The sequence below is a fragment of the Dama dama genome, chromosome 18, assembly GCF_033118175.1.
Source record: "Dama dama isolate Ldn47 chromosome 18, ASM3311817v1, whole genome shotgun sequence".
NCBI classification, from domain to species: domain Eukaryota; kingdom Metazoa; phylum Chordata; class Mammalia; order Artiodactyla; family Cervidae; genus Dama; species Dama dama.
This window is the reverse complement of record NC_083698.1, coordinates 77,716,666-77,732,715: the sequence shown is the minus strand read 5'-3', so window position 1 is coordinate 77,732,715 and position 16,050 is coordinate 77,716,666. Positions and strand designations below refer to the sequence as shown.

General features: G+C 41.2%; 1 protein-coding gene across 1 annotated transcript in view; it reads left to right on the top strand.

The window, feature by feature from the left end:
* Positions 1–16,050, top strand: part of POU6F2 (POU class 6 homeobox 2) — a 492,326-nt gene that overhangs the window by 434,847 nt on the left and 41,429 nt on the right. The window contains exon 6 of the mRNA XM_061166383.1: positions 6,717–6,863. Within this exon, the coding sequence (XP_061022366.1) occupies positions 6,717–6,863 (147 nt within the window). The remainder of the gene's footprint in view (positions 1–6,716; positions 6,864–16,050) is intronic.

Genomic DNA, 16,050 nt, shown 5'->3' with positions numbered 1-16,050 from the left:
ATTCCCTGGGATTCTCCAGGGAAGAATAATGGAGTGGGTTCCCATTTCCTACTCCTGGGGATCTTCCCAATCCTGGAATGGAACCTGTGTCTCTTGTACCTCCTCCATTGCCAGGCAGATTCTTTACCACTGAGCCACAGGGGAAGCCTGCCCCTGCCTTGGGGGCTTTCAAAAACCAGCACCAGCAGCCCTTCTTCCAAAGACTCCACTTTGCCCCAAGAGCAAAGAGCCAACAATACCCATGTACTTGATTCCCAAGCCTCTCCTTCATCCCAGGGCTATGAATTGGGACGGTCTGGTGTGAAGGGTGGACACCAAGCTTCCGAGCCTCAGGCTGGAAACTCACACCCCTACCAGATTGGGATCCTTCCCTTCCCGCTCCATCCTGTTTCTGGGAAACTCAACCTCAGATTTCAGGTCATTTTCAAAATTCGTCTATGAGATACTATGGCTGGGTGTTGATGGAAAATGACTAGAGCATTCATGGAAAATACTGTACTTAGTGTAGCCACAAAATGAAAATAAGATATAATTTGTTCTGAAACTAGACTGAAATCAACATGACTTTGCCTTGATGATTCAAAGGTATTTTAGGAAGTTGCAGTGCCTTAGAGTCATCAAGAAAAATCTCAGACACTCCAGTCTGGGGGGGGGGTCTCAGGTTTCATCACAATGGTGATGAAAACTTCTGGTAGGCAGAGAATTGGATGGTCAGCTTCTAGGACTGTCTCTCCAGGGAGATGAGCAGAGAGCGAGCAGCAAAGCTTGGCTCAATATTAAAACTCACAAAACTGATTTCTAACTTCTATGAGGATTTCATAACACATTAATAAACATGAGACCAAAGGGAAAGGTCTAGTTGGACAAAACACACAAGCAAGCAGGTTGTTGAGATGAATATGGCTTCCCTTCCAGAATTTGTCTATTGGTGTTTCCTTGACCTTTAAGAGAAGACTTGAGGGTAAGAAGTGGAAGTACAGATTTGGTTAAGAGTCCCAGTGAATTAAGAAACATGTTTCACAGCATAAGAAAAGTCAAGTACCTCATGTATAGCAATGAATTTGAAGAGCCACGTTTACCCTATTTCTAGGCAACCACTGCTAGTCATTTCTGGCTTTAAATGGGGAATGAATGGTGATCAATGTGTTTATGAACATCCTCATTTAAAAACAAATGGCACCACAGTTTCAGAGTTTTAAATTGTAAACTTAGTAGCAAAAAGAGCTGCTCCAAAATCCATAGTCTATAAATTCACATAACTCATGAGGAGAATGATAAAACTGTAGATCATTTATGCTCCAAAGAAAGGTTGAGCCTGCTGCACCCATTATTTCTTCTTGGTATAAAGACATAGATATAGAATATAACACTATAGCCAAATTGCTGCCTCATGCTGCCAGATTTTTGTAAATAAGATTTACATTATTAGGATAATGCAGTCAGCAAATTTTCATGAAAAATAGAGTGCTGCTAATGCTCAGATTCAAAAAACCTGAATTCTTTAGCAGGCTGCAGAATGTGAGTCTTTCAGAGAAAGAGAAGCTGGGGCAAGACATGGACACCCCACCACATTATCTATGGTGACATTTATGTGATGTCACACATATGATGTCATCTAAGAGTCCTCCTTGAAGAAACTGTATTAAAGCTTTTCTTTCCATCACCATTTAGGATCCACAGATAACAAGGATGTGCATAGAGCACTAGAGATTTGGGAACATGGATTTATTCTCTTTATGAGATGAGTACTCAATATCCCCATCAATATGTGAAGGTAGAAATCAACCACTGCAAATCCTAAGGGAAATGTTTTTTATAAATCTACTTCCTGCATGCCTTCACTATCAAATCAGCAACTATGAAATAGATTCATTCACCATATTTTGACATGAAGAAGGAATTAGACTGCAAAACTGATGTCCTGGAATCCTAACAAATGTTGTAAACCGAGTGTGAGACAACAGATCAGACAAAAAAGGTCTTCTCTTATTGGCCTGCCACCTACCTAGCCTGTCCTCAGAATCAAAACCCTGTTTTCTCTATAAATTTCTCTGTACATGATCAAATATAAGTCCAAGAGCAGCAGGTGACATCATGCTATAACTATGTCTTCCTGATGTTCTCCAGCCTGAAATATTTTCAAACAGCACATTATCTTTTAAATCATGCAACTCACCTCATCTGACAGTCACATTACTTGCTAATAGCTTTCTTCAGGCTACTCTTTGCAAACAAGCAAAATAGGGATTTCTCTGGTGGTTCAGTGGTTAAGAATCTGCTACCATTGCATAGGGCACTGGTTTGATCCCTGGTCTGGGAACTAAGCTCTTTTTTTTTTTTTTTTGTAACAAATTCAATAAAGATTTTATTTTATTTTTCATAAATTTATTTATTTTAATTGGGGGCTAATTACTTTACAATATTGTATTGTTTTTGCCATACATTGACTTGAATCCTCCATGGGTGCACATGTGTCCCCCATCCTGAACCCGCTCCCACTTCCCTCCCATCCCATCCCTCTGGGTCATCCCACTGCACCAGCCCCGAGCACCCTCATGCATCGAACCTGGACTGGCGATCTGTTTCATATATGATAATATATATGTTTCAGTGCCATTCTCCCAAATCATCCTGCCCTCGCCCTCTCCCACAGAGTCCAAAAGACTGTCCTATACATCTGTGTCTCTTTTGCTGTCTCGCATATAGGGTTATCGTTACCATCTTTCTAAATTCCATATATATGCGTTAGTATACTATATTGCTATTTTCCTTTCTGGCTTACTTGGGAACTAAGCTCTTGCATGCTGTGCATCAGGGCCAAAAAATAAATAAATAAAAATAAATTTTAAAATAAGCAAAATAAAGTTATAGAAAACAGTTAAAAATATAAAAGTGGAGAATGCAGTCACTTGTGTTCCTATTCTTCCCAGAGTAAAAGGATATTTGTGGAGGTCTGCTCTATTCTGATCAATTAATTAGTTTAAAATCCTGATGCACAACATGAACTGTGAGGATAATAGCTAGCATTATTTTTAGAACTTGATATATGCCAACTATTGTTCTAAAATATTTTTGCATCTGTTATCCACTTAATTTTCATCATTGCTCTATGAGAAGTGGTGCCCTGTTTACACCCACTTAACCTAAGAGAACATGAGGCCTGGTTGACTGAACGTCACAAGCCAAGGCAGTCTGGTTTCAGAGTGGATGCCCTCAGCTGCATGAATGGATGTGCGGGCTCTGTGAGGTCTGAAGTCCTTGTTTACAAAATTATTTCCTATTATTCTAGTATTTTATTCTCTAAAATTGAGGGAGCTGTCTTAAGAAATCTGTGTTCCTATTGGATTTTTAGACTCTCTGAGAAGTATAGAGCTATAGCTTGACATATTCAAGGCCCAGAATCCATGTGGATATGACATGAAGATGCTGTCTCTCTGCAAATTCTCGCTTTGAGAGCTTCCACATTTATAATCAAGCATACACCAGAATGCAGCCTGTCTTTTGAATTGGGCTGTTGCAAACACAAGTATGTAACACAGTCAGACCTCATTGGGGCCATCCTTTGCTGGTTGGGTACATTGGCAGTGAGAGATCTGAAGACATATACTTGGCAGCGACTTCAAAATGCCCAGTTGGTCCCAGAATGTTAACATGCTCATTATGTGCATTTATTGTGCCCGGGCTCCCCACTGTCCAAATCTCCCCCGAGTCCCCAATCAAGAAGAAGTATTGAGAGGAATACTGCTAATATGACATGACTGAGGACAATACAGAGTGACATGACCGGAGGTGATGAAGAGAACACTTATGGTTTCCTGACTAGCCCCTCCCCCATCCCTGACACATATCTTAATGCATACTAACATCCCTGCCTTGGCAGTCCCAGACAGAAAAGCCAAAAGGTATTTATGAAGCTGCATCCATCAACAACATCAATGGTCCACCAGAAATGCTGTCAGCTCACAGATTGACTTGTACCCACTGTCTGTATATACCACTCACTTCCCCACTTCACTTCTAACTCTGCTTCCAGGGGCCAGCAAGACATCTCCCCAGAGCCCCTACATCTTCACAAAGACTTAGGGATGCAGGATAGGAAGTAAGAGAGCCATCGAGTCACCATTTGCTTCATTAAGAGCAAAAAGCGGCAAAAAGAGGAACATGTTGGATTTCAATCTAGGACCAGGATATAGAGAAAATAAACAAAAAATAAGCAAAATCTGTACATCTGTGGTTGCTGAAGAAATCTTCCAAAACAGAAGTATACCCATTCCTGACCCCATAACACAAAATTTCAGGGCCTGATTTTAAGTGGGTGCTTTTTTTATGTTCAGAACAGTTCACCCTTTATATGATGCCTGAATTTATTGCAAATACAAGGATATAGCTGAATAACACACTAGTGTCCCAAACATTGAGAATTCCCAACTACACTACTGAATATATCCAGAGAGTGATTCCAAATTTTCTCATATGAACTTTTGATTGACCTAGATGTTAGGAAAATGTCTTACAATTTTTAAAAATATGTTCTCATCATTAAATGGGAAGCACTATCTTTTTCAGAAAGCATTCTGTAGGTACTGATTTAAATGTTTCACTCAAAATTCATGGACAAAATTGCATATCCAGCATTAAAACCAAATTGCACATAATTTAATCTTTCTTTAAGATTAAGAAGCTTATTTTGAGACCTCCTTGAGATTCAGGAATTTCATTATGATTTCAACTTGTATTGCGTGAAAATAAATGTGAACATAGCAACTGGCAGATGACCCGAGAATTGTGCACCACTGGGCAGTGTGCATCCTGGTCATTTAGGGAAAGTATTCCTCAAGGGGTCTTCTCACTTTGGAAGTGAAAAAAAGAACGCACTATAAACTCTTTGACTTCAGGGAGTGAAGCCAATAAGAAGAATTTCCATTCAACATATACCATTACTTGCCTCATATACACTATACAAATATATTCAGAAAACCAAGATCAAGGCCAGTCTGAATCTTAAATCCCATGGTGGTAATCTGGGATAAGACAGGGTTTCGTTTTAGGCTGATGAATGAGAATATTTTTTCTCCTTAAAAAGAAAATCATTATTATCTTTGAGGAGAGACATAAAGGCGAAAGACACATAATGTAATGAGCTGAAAATGGATTCTCATTTCTAACAAAACCTGCTGGGTCAATGGAATTACTGTAGAACTAGTGCTGTGAAATTTGGTTATAAAAGAATAAAGAAACCAATAAGATAAAGATATCACATTAATGGAAGGGGAAGAATTATTAAATTCCTCTCCCTTTTGACATTTCCTCTGACAATTAGTATTTCCATCCTCATCAGATGATGTAAATGCTAGGCAAATTTCCAAAGGAATTAAGTCTTAAGATATGTTTTGAGGGAAAGGAGGCAGGGGGGAAGGGAAAGAAAGAGAAAAAGAGAAAGTAAAGAAGAAAGTCTTTTTTAAAAAAATCATCTTTAAAAGAGCTTCCAGGACTGGAATTAAGTATGGCATTAATTTTTTTCCACCAAGTCTTAGTCTTGGCAGGTTTCTGCTAAATGCAGGAATTTCATGGATGCAGGAACTGGTGATGGAAAATGCATTATTATACACAACAATTGTTGTACTTGAGAGGAACTATATGGGAAAAATAACACCCTAGAATAAATACAAATGAAATTCATGTATCAAAACCAATACTGTGAAAAAAGTTTAAATGTTTCTTGCATTTATATCTAGTCATTAACCTAAATGCAGATTTTAGTTCAAGCTACACTTCTGCCTCATGGTCAGAAGGCCTGAAAACCTGTGACGTGGAAAATTGGCAGGATAAAGAATATTGAATTGGCCTCCATGGAAAAACAAAATTTGGCAGCCATAACCTCCTCCTTGGGCAACTCCCCCCACCACCAGCCTCCTCAAATTTTCCTCCCTAGCTCACTCTTATCCCAGGAAAGAGGCCAAGGGAAGGCCATATATGAGCTCAAACTGCAAACCAGTGTCACCCTGACCATTCACCAAGGGATCTTCCTCATTGACCTTGAATCCCATGGTTCGAGTGAAGCCCGGCAAAAGTCCCAACTCTAGACTCACCCTCGGAGAGCACAGAGGCTAGAGGAGTCTGTACCTCCGGACTTTGGTTTCCTTCTCCTTTGGAGAAAGAAGTGGAGTGAGGCATCTTCTTTACCAGATGTGAAATTGCAATTCACAAATGAAAATGATAATTCCTTTGCAGAAATCCCTAAAGTCTATTCCCCTCCTCCACCCCTACTCCCATCCTATTTTAATCCCACATTTGGTCTGGTTGCCTCAAGCAAAGTAGACATTTTCTCAATGTTTTATTTAGCCTAGCAAACAAAAACCCAGGGACTTCTCCAGGATTATTTCTCCACCTGGGGAGATCCTAAAGACCAAACTCACCCTTGGGGCCCACCTCTCCCCCTTCTGGAGCTCACCTCTCTCCCTCCTGGGGCTCCTCCCAAACTCAGGCTCCATTAAGCAGTCCAGTTGATGGAAAATATTTCCCTTCCAGCCTCATTTCCAACCTCTCCCAAACTCTGCAGCTTCAGAGAGAACATTCCCCAGGCCCCCCCGCCGCTGGGTTCCCGGACCTTTGCATGAGCCATTTGGAGTGAGAACCTCCTTCCCAACGTGAATGTTTTTTCCGTTGTGCTGTGCCTGTGTGTGGTGGTTTCACCCTGATCTTTTCTCTCTTTGCAGCTGGTTAATAATCCACTAGCAAGTCAGGCTGCAGCGGCTGCAGCAGCAGCAGCCATGGGCTCCATAGCAAGTTCACAGGCCTTTGGCAATACCCTCTCCAGTCTGCAGGGGGTCACGGGTCAACTAGTTACTAATGCACAAGGACAGGTGAGTGGGAGTGGGAACAAGAGTGAATTTGTATGGCAGCTTGAACTCGGAAAAGAAATGAATTTCTTTTGCATGACAGTGATATGTAACCGCAGTCATTTATGGCAAATAAATAATGTTGACCAGCAATGTCAAGAAGACGAGAAGGCTTGGGAGCTGTTTATTTTAGAAACAAGACTGTTTTGTTTTTTTTTTTTTCCCTTCCCCTAGAATGTCTACTAAGTTTTATGTGGGTTTTATTTCTGTACGATGACTCGTGTTATGACCTTAATTAAAGAAATTACTTTTCAGGACTGGGAGACTCTTACTAAGAAAAAATCAGTTACATTTTACAAGTAAGATTTTCTGTTTTGTTTTTAATTTTTTTCATTTTTTGGATACTTTGGTATTGGAGGAAACTGGTAAGTTTCCTTCCCTAATTGCTCTAAGATTTCTAATTAGCCTTAAGAAAGCCATTTTCTGGGGGATCTTGCTGGTGGTCCAGTGGTTAAGACTCCATGCTTCCACTTCAGGGGGCAAGGGTTCAATCCCTGGATGGGAAACTAAGATATCATGTGGTGCACTGTGCAGCCAAAAAATAAAATAAAAATTTTAAAAATTAAAAAAGAAAAGAAAGTTAATTTCTGGATGTATGGGGAGATGATGGGAAACAATTCAAGATGTCCTGTAAAGGAAACAAAGAAAAGGTGTGAATTAGAATAAAGCCAACTGTCAGTCAACACATGTGCCCAGCCTCTTGCTGATTCTCCCAAGAGCTTAGTGGTCTCTGGCGTGCTTGTTGATTTACTTCAAGCTGCCAGGGTCAGTAAACCTTCCTCATGTCACCAGCAGGCACGTCTGTTCCCTCCCACTGCACATGGGCCTGCATTGCGGCCACCAAGACTCTGACAGAACTTTAGATGGAAGTCGTCCCTCTTCAAGGCCCCAATAAACCTGAAAGCTGCATGCAGAACAGAAGAGGGTGAAACCGATGGTATCAGGGGTGCCCTCTCATTCAGAGGCCTGACACAGAGCCCGGCCTCGCTGCGTAGGGCATCTGGTTCTCAAACATTCCTGTGTCTGATGTTGAAATGCAAGAGAGAAGCAGCTTTGCATCCTTTCTGATATTTTCTTCTCCCAGGGTTATTTTCCCAACAGCAAGGTTACTCCTCTCTGCTTGGCCTGCTCCGGGGGAACAGGAATTGTGATGTCTTGAACTTTGCTTTATTTTACATAAAGAGTAAACAGAGATGCATTATAAGCTAAACTGTCTCCAACCACAACCCGGCGGGGGGGGGGCGGTGGGGAAAGCTGACCTTGTTATATTTCCTGGGCGGGTGCAGGATTGTCCCGTCAGAACCCCGAGGCCTGAACGATGGAGCTTGTCAAAGAGCGGCCCCAGGTAATGAATCATCTTATCACAGGTGCACACCACACATATTAAAGGAGGGATGTATGAACACCATGCCCTCCACAGTCACCTTTCAATGTCAGCTTTAACCCTTGTTCCAATCCCTTTTCATCAAAGGATCATTTTATGCAGCCAGCTCTAAATGGAGGCTCTCAAAAGCCTATTAAGATTTCTGGAGGGATGGGGTATTAGTGTGGAGGAAAAGTTGGTTTTATTATCTATAACTCATACTCAGATCAGGTCCATCCTGGAAGCTGTTTCCTACAGTTGAGCCCAAAATAGAACACCTTGATGCTTTTCTGCCAGGCAACTGACTCTTGAAATGTAAATTTTGAAAGTCCAAGATAGACACCATAACCACTAACTTGTATTTGCCTCTGATTTCTCTTGTCCCCATGCCCAAGGAAAATATACTACTATGCTCCACCTCTTGAGTATTTGTGCTGGAGAAAATGCTTTGGTGTTGAGAAGGAATTATTAGGGGCTTATTCTTCTGATGATGTAATAGCTGATCTTTGCTAGTTACAAACCTGCCTCCTTCTCAGGGCCTCGAGTTACGATGTTTGCTTTTTGTACCCTTTGCCAGCTGTCATCCCAGGGATGGCTCTCCCAACCCATAAGTACTCCTAAGGAACTGGAATTCAAAGTTGAAGCTTGATTGGCACTCTGAATATATTGAATAAAAGTTGATTTTAACCATAATTTTTCTATCTTAGAAATTGTGTTAGGATGGGTGATTTGATGTGGTACACAAACCTTCTAAAGTTAAAAAAACAAAACAACTTACAGAGAAATCAATTATGCCCACTTGTTAAGTCTTGCCTGAGTTTTAGACATGTCCCAATGTCATCATGTCCTCCTCCCAGTGCAAGAAAAGACCAAGATGCTCTCATTTCCAAAGTAGTGGAACTGGCCACACTGATGCGGCACTGTGCCTTTTTTAATCTTTGTAATTTAAACACCATCATCTTCCCAGAAAAAGGTGCATGCCCTGCATCTCTTGGCATCAAGATACTCGGTTGAGCTTTATGAAGAAGTCAAATTATACTCCCCAAAAGGCAAATATTATCTGTTGTGTGTGTGTATACTCCTTTGGCTTCTGTTACTGTGGTCCAGAAGATAAGACTACTTTGGAATCAGGTGATTGCAATTGTCATGCTCAGACTGTCATGTTAACTAGGATTACAGCGTGCAGTCCATTTTCAGCTCCTTAAAAATCTCTGTGGAGCTTTTGCAGAAAAGATACAGAGAGAAAGCTCTAAATATATTTAGAGATCCCTTCATTTGAGTTCTTGACATCAACTATTTTTTAAATGTGAAAGTTTATGTGGAAGCCATAACACTGAAATCTAAACTAAGTTAGAAAAGCATGTTTCACTCCACTGATAATTTGCTACAAGTAGGTCTGTTGAGGCACGCAGGGACCTTGTGTTATCAGAAATGCTCTAATCCTTGATCCCCACTGATGAGATTCTCTTGGTTCCCTGGAAGCCAATGTGGGATTACACAGTAGTTTAGAGTCCTGGCTGAATTCAGACCTACTTGCCTGAGAGTGGGTTTAGGCTCCACCTCTTTTTTGTCTTTTGACGTGAGAATAATGATTTAACTTTCCTCAACCAGAGCCTCATCCTGTGAATTCTAATGCAACCCCCGTGAGGCAGCCTGGGTCACTGGCTCCAGCTCAGAGGGCAGGAGGTCCTAGGTCTGCCTCCTTGGCTGGGCAGATGCCCACATAGGGAGACATTTCCCAGATCTTCCTTCAGTCTCTAAGCTTAGACTCAACAGGAAGACATCCTACCACCTGAGACTTGCGGTTTTGCTTCCCAGGCTTGGAATCTCACTATGTTTTCATTTACCAAATCTCAGTAAATTTAAAGGACATCTCAGTATAGTTAAGGATTTTTTAGTTTCTTTTTTTTTTTCCAAGTAGTAGTTTTGAAGCAAATATGGAGGGAAAACCTCAGACATTTCATACCCTTCTAACCCTGCCATTCATTAGCAGTTAATTCAGAAGTCAGACACTGGTCCAAAGAGTGAATAATTCTAACAAAATACTTCATCCTTTTCTTTACATTTTTTAATTAATTAATTTGTTTATTCACTTGGCTGCTCCAGCTCTTAGTTGTGGCACAGAGGATTTTTAGTTGCAGCATATGGGATCTAATACTTTGACCAGGGATCAAACCCAGGCCCCCTGCATTGGGAATGCAGAGTCTTAGCCATTGGAACACCAGGGAAGTCCCTAAAAAAACTACTACATTCTGAATTCACAAAGCACATATCTTACCCAGGGATGTTAACATATTTTAAATTATATCACATATAACTTCACTGTGAGGTGGGAAGGTACCAAATGTCTTGATGATAATTAGTGATAATGAAACTGACAATGGCTGTCACAGTGCTGAGAACATTTTGGTTCCTTCTGTTTCCATGCAAGTGGGGAAGGTAGGCAATAGAAAGAATGCTAGCTCTAGGCTCATTTGAGTCCAAAGTCAGTCAATTACTAGCTCTGTGACCCTAGGCAAATTACCTGATCTCTCTCTGGCTTCAGTTTTATTTTAAAATAAAAATAATCAAAACTAAGCCCCTAGATTATGAAGTTATATGAGACATGTGTGAAAAAAACCTACTATAACACCTCAGTATGCCATTAAAGACTCAATAAATGATTATCATAATGTTCATCATCATTTAGAGTTTGTCTAACATTTTTTGGAATGTTTATTTGGTCCAGATATGCAGCAGAGGCAGCGCAATGCTCAGGCAAAGAGAACAGGCTCTGTAACTAGACTGCCATTCACCAGCTGTGAGACCTTGGGCAGTGAATTTACCCTCTCTGTGCCTCAATTTCTGCATCTGAAAAATGGGGATTATTACAGCACCAGCCTCTAGGACTAAAGGGCTTAGAACAGGGTCAGGCACATAATGATCATTCAATAATACCATCATTCAATAAATGCTACCTATTAGGATTAATCAAGGAGCTGTGTTTTTGGTTTATAACTGTGCACTGGTTCATAATTCTGCAGTGTCTGAGGAGTTTGAGAATGTGAAAATCTTAATAGTAGGACATTAATTTCCTTTAGAGAAATGCCATCCCTACCCTGGATAGTTCAATAGGGATATGTGTATATGTGTGTGTGTGTGTTCCTAACACTTATTCAGTGGGTCTGTTCAGGATTTGGCAAGTAGATTTACCATCGATTTGTTCAGCTATAGAATTGGTTTCCCTCAGGCCCCCGGCAATATCTCCTTATTGGCATTATTGCAGAAAAGTAAAAGCAAATGAAATTTTATTTTATCCTGGGGCTAAAGAAAGCATTTTACATTTTAACTGAAGCTTAGAATGTTTCCTGATGAAATTAGTTCTCGACCACTGTGAAATTTTCTTAAGTGGCAGCAAGGCAAGTCAAAAACCCTCCCTTCAGTCTTTAAAGAGCCAGTCAAGTGAAAAAAAAAATCCACTAAACAATACTACTCTTTTATATATATAAAGAAGAAAAATTTAAAGGACTTACCCATTCAGGTTAACAGAATACACAGCATCCTGTGAATAAATGATGGCTGAGCAGAGCTGCTTTGGTGAGAAGGAAGGGTGTGCTGTGGTAGGGGGTGCTTCCGCAGTGACCTCACGGCCATAATTAAACAAAAACAATCTGCTGATCCTAACAGTAGCCTAGGCTGGAGAGGGGTGGATAAAGAGGCAGGACCACCGCTGGTAACAACTGGAAGGCCATTTCAACGTCAGAGCTTTCTAAAGTGGTGAGAAGTACATGTCTTAGAGTGAAGAAATGTGATGCTGACATTGGGATAGCCCTCTGAATTATAATAATAGTAAAGCTCCATAGAATCTCTAGAAGGCAAGAGGGTAGCTAAGAACATTGACTTTGAGGGACACGGGTCTGGTGGGAACACATTTCTAGCTCTGTGGCCTTGGATAAGGTCTAGAACCTTCCTGGGCCTCTGTTTCCTCATCTGCAAAGTAGAAGTGATAAGACTTCTCACATTCTCTTGTGGTGGGGTTAGACGTGATAACAGCAGGGAGACTGCAGAACACAGTGCCTGCTAGGTCTTAAGCATTTAATAAATTGTATTCATTGATCCATAAGTTAGTGCTGTAGCTATTGTTTTTAGGATGAAAAAGCAGCAATTGATGCTGAACTGTGAGTTGCTAAAATCATTCAGTACATATGGGAATCTCCTGGCTGTCCAGTGGTTAGGACTCAGCACTTTCACTGCCAGGGCCAGGGTTCAATCCCTGGTCTGGGAATTAAGATCCTTCAATCCACACAGTCAAAAAAAAAAGAAATAAAATAAAGTTAAGTAAGGTCATTCAACACATAATTCAATTAGAAAGGAGAATCTTTTAGAATCACTACAGTATGAATGAATATAAAGTTATAATACATGCAAATCTTAGCCAAAGGATTGAGATATAATGAACTTACACATGTCTGTTGAGGCCCTCTGTGGGTCTGGCTAGGTCTGTCTATGTAGGACAGACAACAAAGCTACAGCTGCCCATGTTGTGAAACTGACTTTAAACTTTACACAAAGGAACAAGTCGATGGTAAGTCTGCTTTAATAATGGGACTAGAGTCAGTGAGATGTGTTCGATGTATCCAGCTAAAACCAGTTGTGTGGGAATTTAGGAATTTCACTTCAACTTCTGTATTTCATTTTTTATAATGAAACACATTAACTCTAGAGAAAAATAAAAGTTTTTTACATAAAAATAGTACAAAAGACATTCTTGATAAGCCACCCAGATAGTAACCTTTTCCCATACAAGCTTAAGTTCTTTTGCTTATTTTTAAAGGAAATAAAACATTCCTGATACAGCTAAGGCCTTAAAACTCCTTCCATTCCTCTCCTTGCCTTCCTCTGGTCATTACTATGATAAAAACAGTGATTCCTTTCATGCAAAATTTGCATTTTTACTACAAAATATTGATTTTTAAAGCTACAAAATCATTACAGAATACCATCTTAATACAACAAATAGGATATATTATTTAGAAACTTTGCACAAATAAGAATCAAACACGTTTTTAAAAAAATTCAGTCAGTATCTAAAAATTCCAAGTAGGCATCTGTATATACTCCTGCCCCCAAATATTATGAACAGAGCAATAGACACATGTGATACATTCAACCAATGAGTTTGGCCATGTTTTCTAAATCAAAGCTCAAAACGATGTGAAAAAAAATTTTATTTTCTCATATCTAATCACTGTGTTGTTCACCTGGAACTTAGAGTATTGTGAGTCAATACTCTATACGTCAATTTGAAAAAGATTTTATTTTTTCATTTGCAAATATCATTATATGAAGTTTTTTTTAAGGTGTAAAAATTCAATCACATCCAGTGAAATACATATAAAATAGCATTGTTTAATAGAATAACAGCTCATTCTAGGGACTGGGAAATCTATGTTTATGGGGTAAGTAACATTATACGAATTTTACCCTGGCTTCATCCAAGTAATAAAGATAAAACAATAACCACAATAAACCACCTCAATCTTTCCACTAACATATCAAATTTCCCCTTTGAGCCCAGTTAAGAACTCTATTTCCTCATTTCAGGAGAGGCCATTGCATTAAAGCAGTGCTTCCTTAAATGTGCCCCTCAACACTCCTCACAAAAGGGGTTCTCTGAGGAGATGTGAGAGGTGCTGCAGTCTATGAATACACGTGAGGCCTGGCAGGGGACCCACCCCACCCAGCAGATGAGCCAAAAATCCCTTTAATTTCTTTAACCCTGCTTTCCCCAAATTCCCTATCCACCCGCCATCTCCTTTGAATTTACAGTTTGGAAAATGGTTCAGCAAGTAACTTACTTGCATCCCTATCCACGTTTTTGAATAATAGTGTTCAGTTGCCTCAGACTCTTTGTGACCCCATGTACTGTAGCCTGCCCGGCTCCTCTATCCACACAATTTTCCAGGTAAGAATACTGAAGTAAGTTGCCATTTCCTTCTCCAGGGGATCGTCCCAACCCAGGGATAGAACCGGTGTCTCGCGTCTCCTGCATTGGCAGGCGGATCCTTTACCAGGAGCGACACCTAGGAAGCCCTTTGAATAATGACTTTGATCACAAAGGAGCCACCTCCAGGAAGGTTCTGCTCCGTCACGGGGTTGGGAGTGGGAGGCTTTGCAGTGATTTCTGCGCTGCTGTTTTGAGTGCACACACCTGCACTGCACATTTTTGCAGAAAGAAGGGATCCCACGCCACTGAGAAAAACTCCCAGGGGTTGCAATCCAAGCACCGTGGGCAGACAGACAAATAGGTGGTGGCCGCCAGGGCTCCCGCTGCGGTGCGCTGGCTGGAGATTTGGCACCTGCTGTGACTGGGCGGGAGTAGGATGAAGGGTTCCTCACCATTCTGAGAAGGGAGGTGCCCCTCATGGGAAATGGTGCTAATGAGCCCCAGTGGCCCGCAGGGATCCAGGGAGATGGATTTGATGAAGGCCTTGCCTCTGCAGTGGCTCAGCTGCTGACACAGGCGACCTAATCAGGTCTCAGAGGCGGTCAGCGCCACCAGCAGACGCTCTGGTCCGTCCCTCATTGTGACAGCGAACTGTTCAGCCCAGCCCTTGCTGCCCAGCCAAGGGTCAGCTCCTCTCTTCTCTGGCTCCTTCCTTACCGCCCCCATTTCTGAAATGAAAGGGTTAATCCCATTAGTGTCATCATTTCCAAAGAGCTAGCCAAGTTAAAGATCTGGAAAATGAAGCACCCTCAGAAATCTTTATACCTTCCTCCCGGAGCAGAACTCAGCAGAGCAGCATGTCCTGACAACTAAAGGGATGGACAGATGGACAGAAACAGGAGGAAGAATCCAGTTTGGGGGATTCCCTCTGAAGACTAAACCTGAGCGAACCAGGGTCTCTCTCATCTAAAGCAGTGATTTGGATTACAGTGCTGATACTATTTTCCCCCGCTTGGGTTACTACATTTTTTTAAAAGAAATTCTTCTTTCATGAGTATTACATTTTCCTGGAAATAGGGAAATGTTTTCTTGTGTAGACTCCTAGAGTAAGACAGTTAAGCAATCTTTCTGGCTAAAGAATAAGAACGGAGCCAATTAACTAAGGGAGCAACCGAATTAACAGCTGTGATTCTAGAAAGGCAATAAGTTACCAGACTCCAAGTTCCCTCAGAGCTAGTCTGACTTTTCCAATCTTTGTTTCAAGAACATAGTTTACATTCCAATTAGTGTAAACTTAATGGCAAAATAGTATCACTGAATAATGTTCATGGGATTCATTTCAGCGTGCAAAACTCTTCAGCCATCTTACGTCTTAGAGTGGTGGTAGGTTTTTAGCTGAATGCTCCTTTAGGCTAAGTGATTTCTAGAAAAGCAAAATGGAAATCCAGCTCCCCACACACCGCAGCTTCATTGTGGAGCAGGTGTCATATGTGGTCCCACAGGAGCACTTCACCACAGGTTTGATGATCCCAGCTGTGCAGACGAGCAAACTCTTGGGAGAGATCAGGCAGCTCCCCGGGATGATGCCTTTAGTAAGTGGCAGACCTGAGATGTGAGCCACAAATCCGTATCCATCCTCCGGCTTCTACGTCACCTTCTGGGGTTCAAAGACCCAGGTTCCTTTTCTGGATGCTCAATAGATTTGACACAAATCCAGAAACTGCCTTGCCCCATCTATGAAGGGGAACTGTAATTCTTTTCCTGTCAACCTCAGAAATTTCTCTTGATGATACACAAACCCTCACACACTGGAAACTGCTAAGAGCTATGCTGCTCCTGCTGTTTAGTCGCTCAGTCGTGTT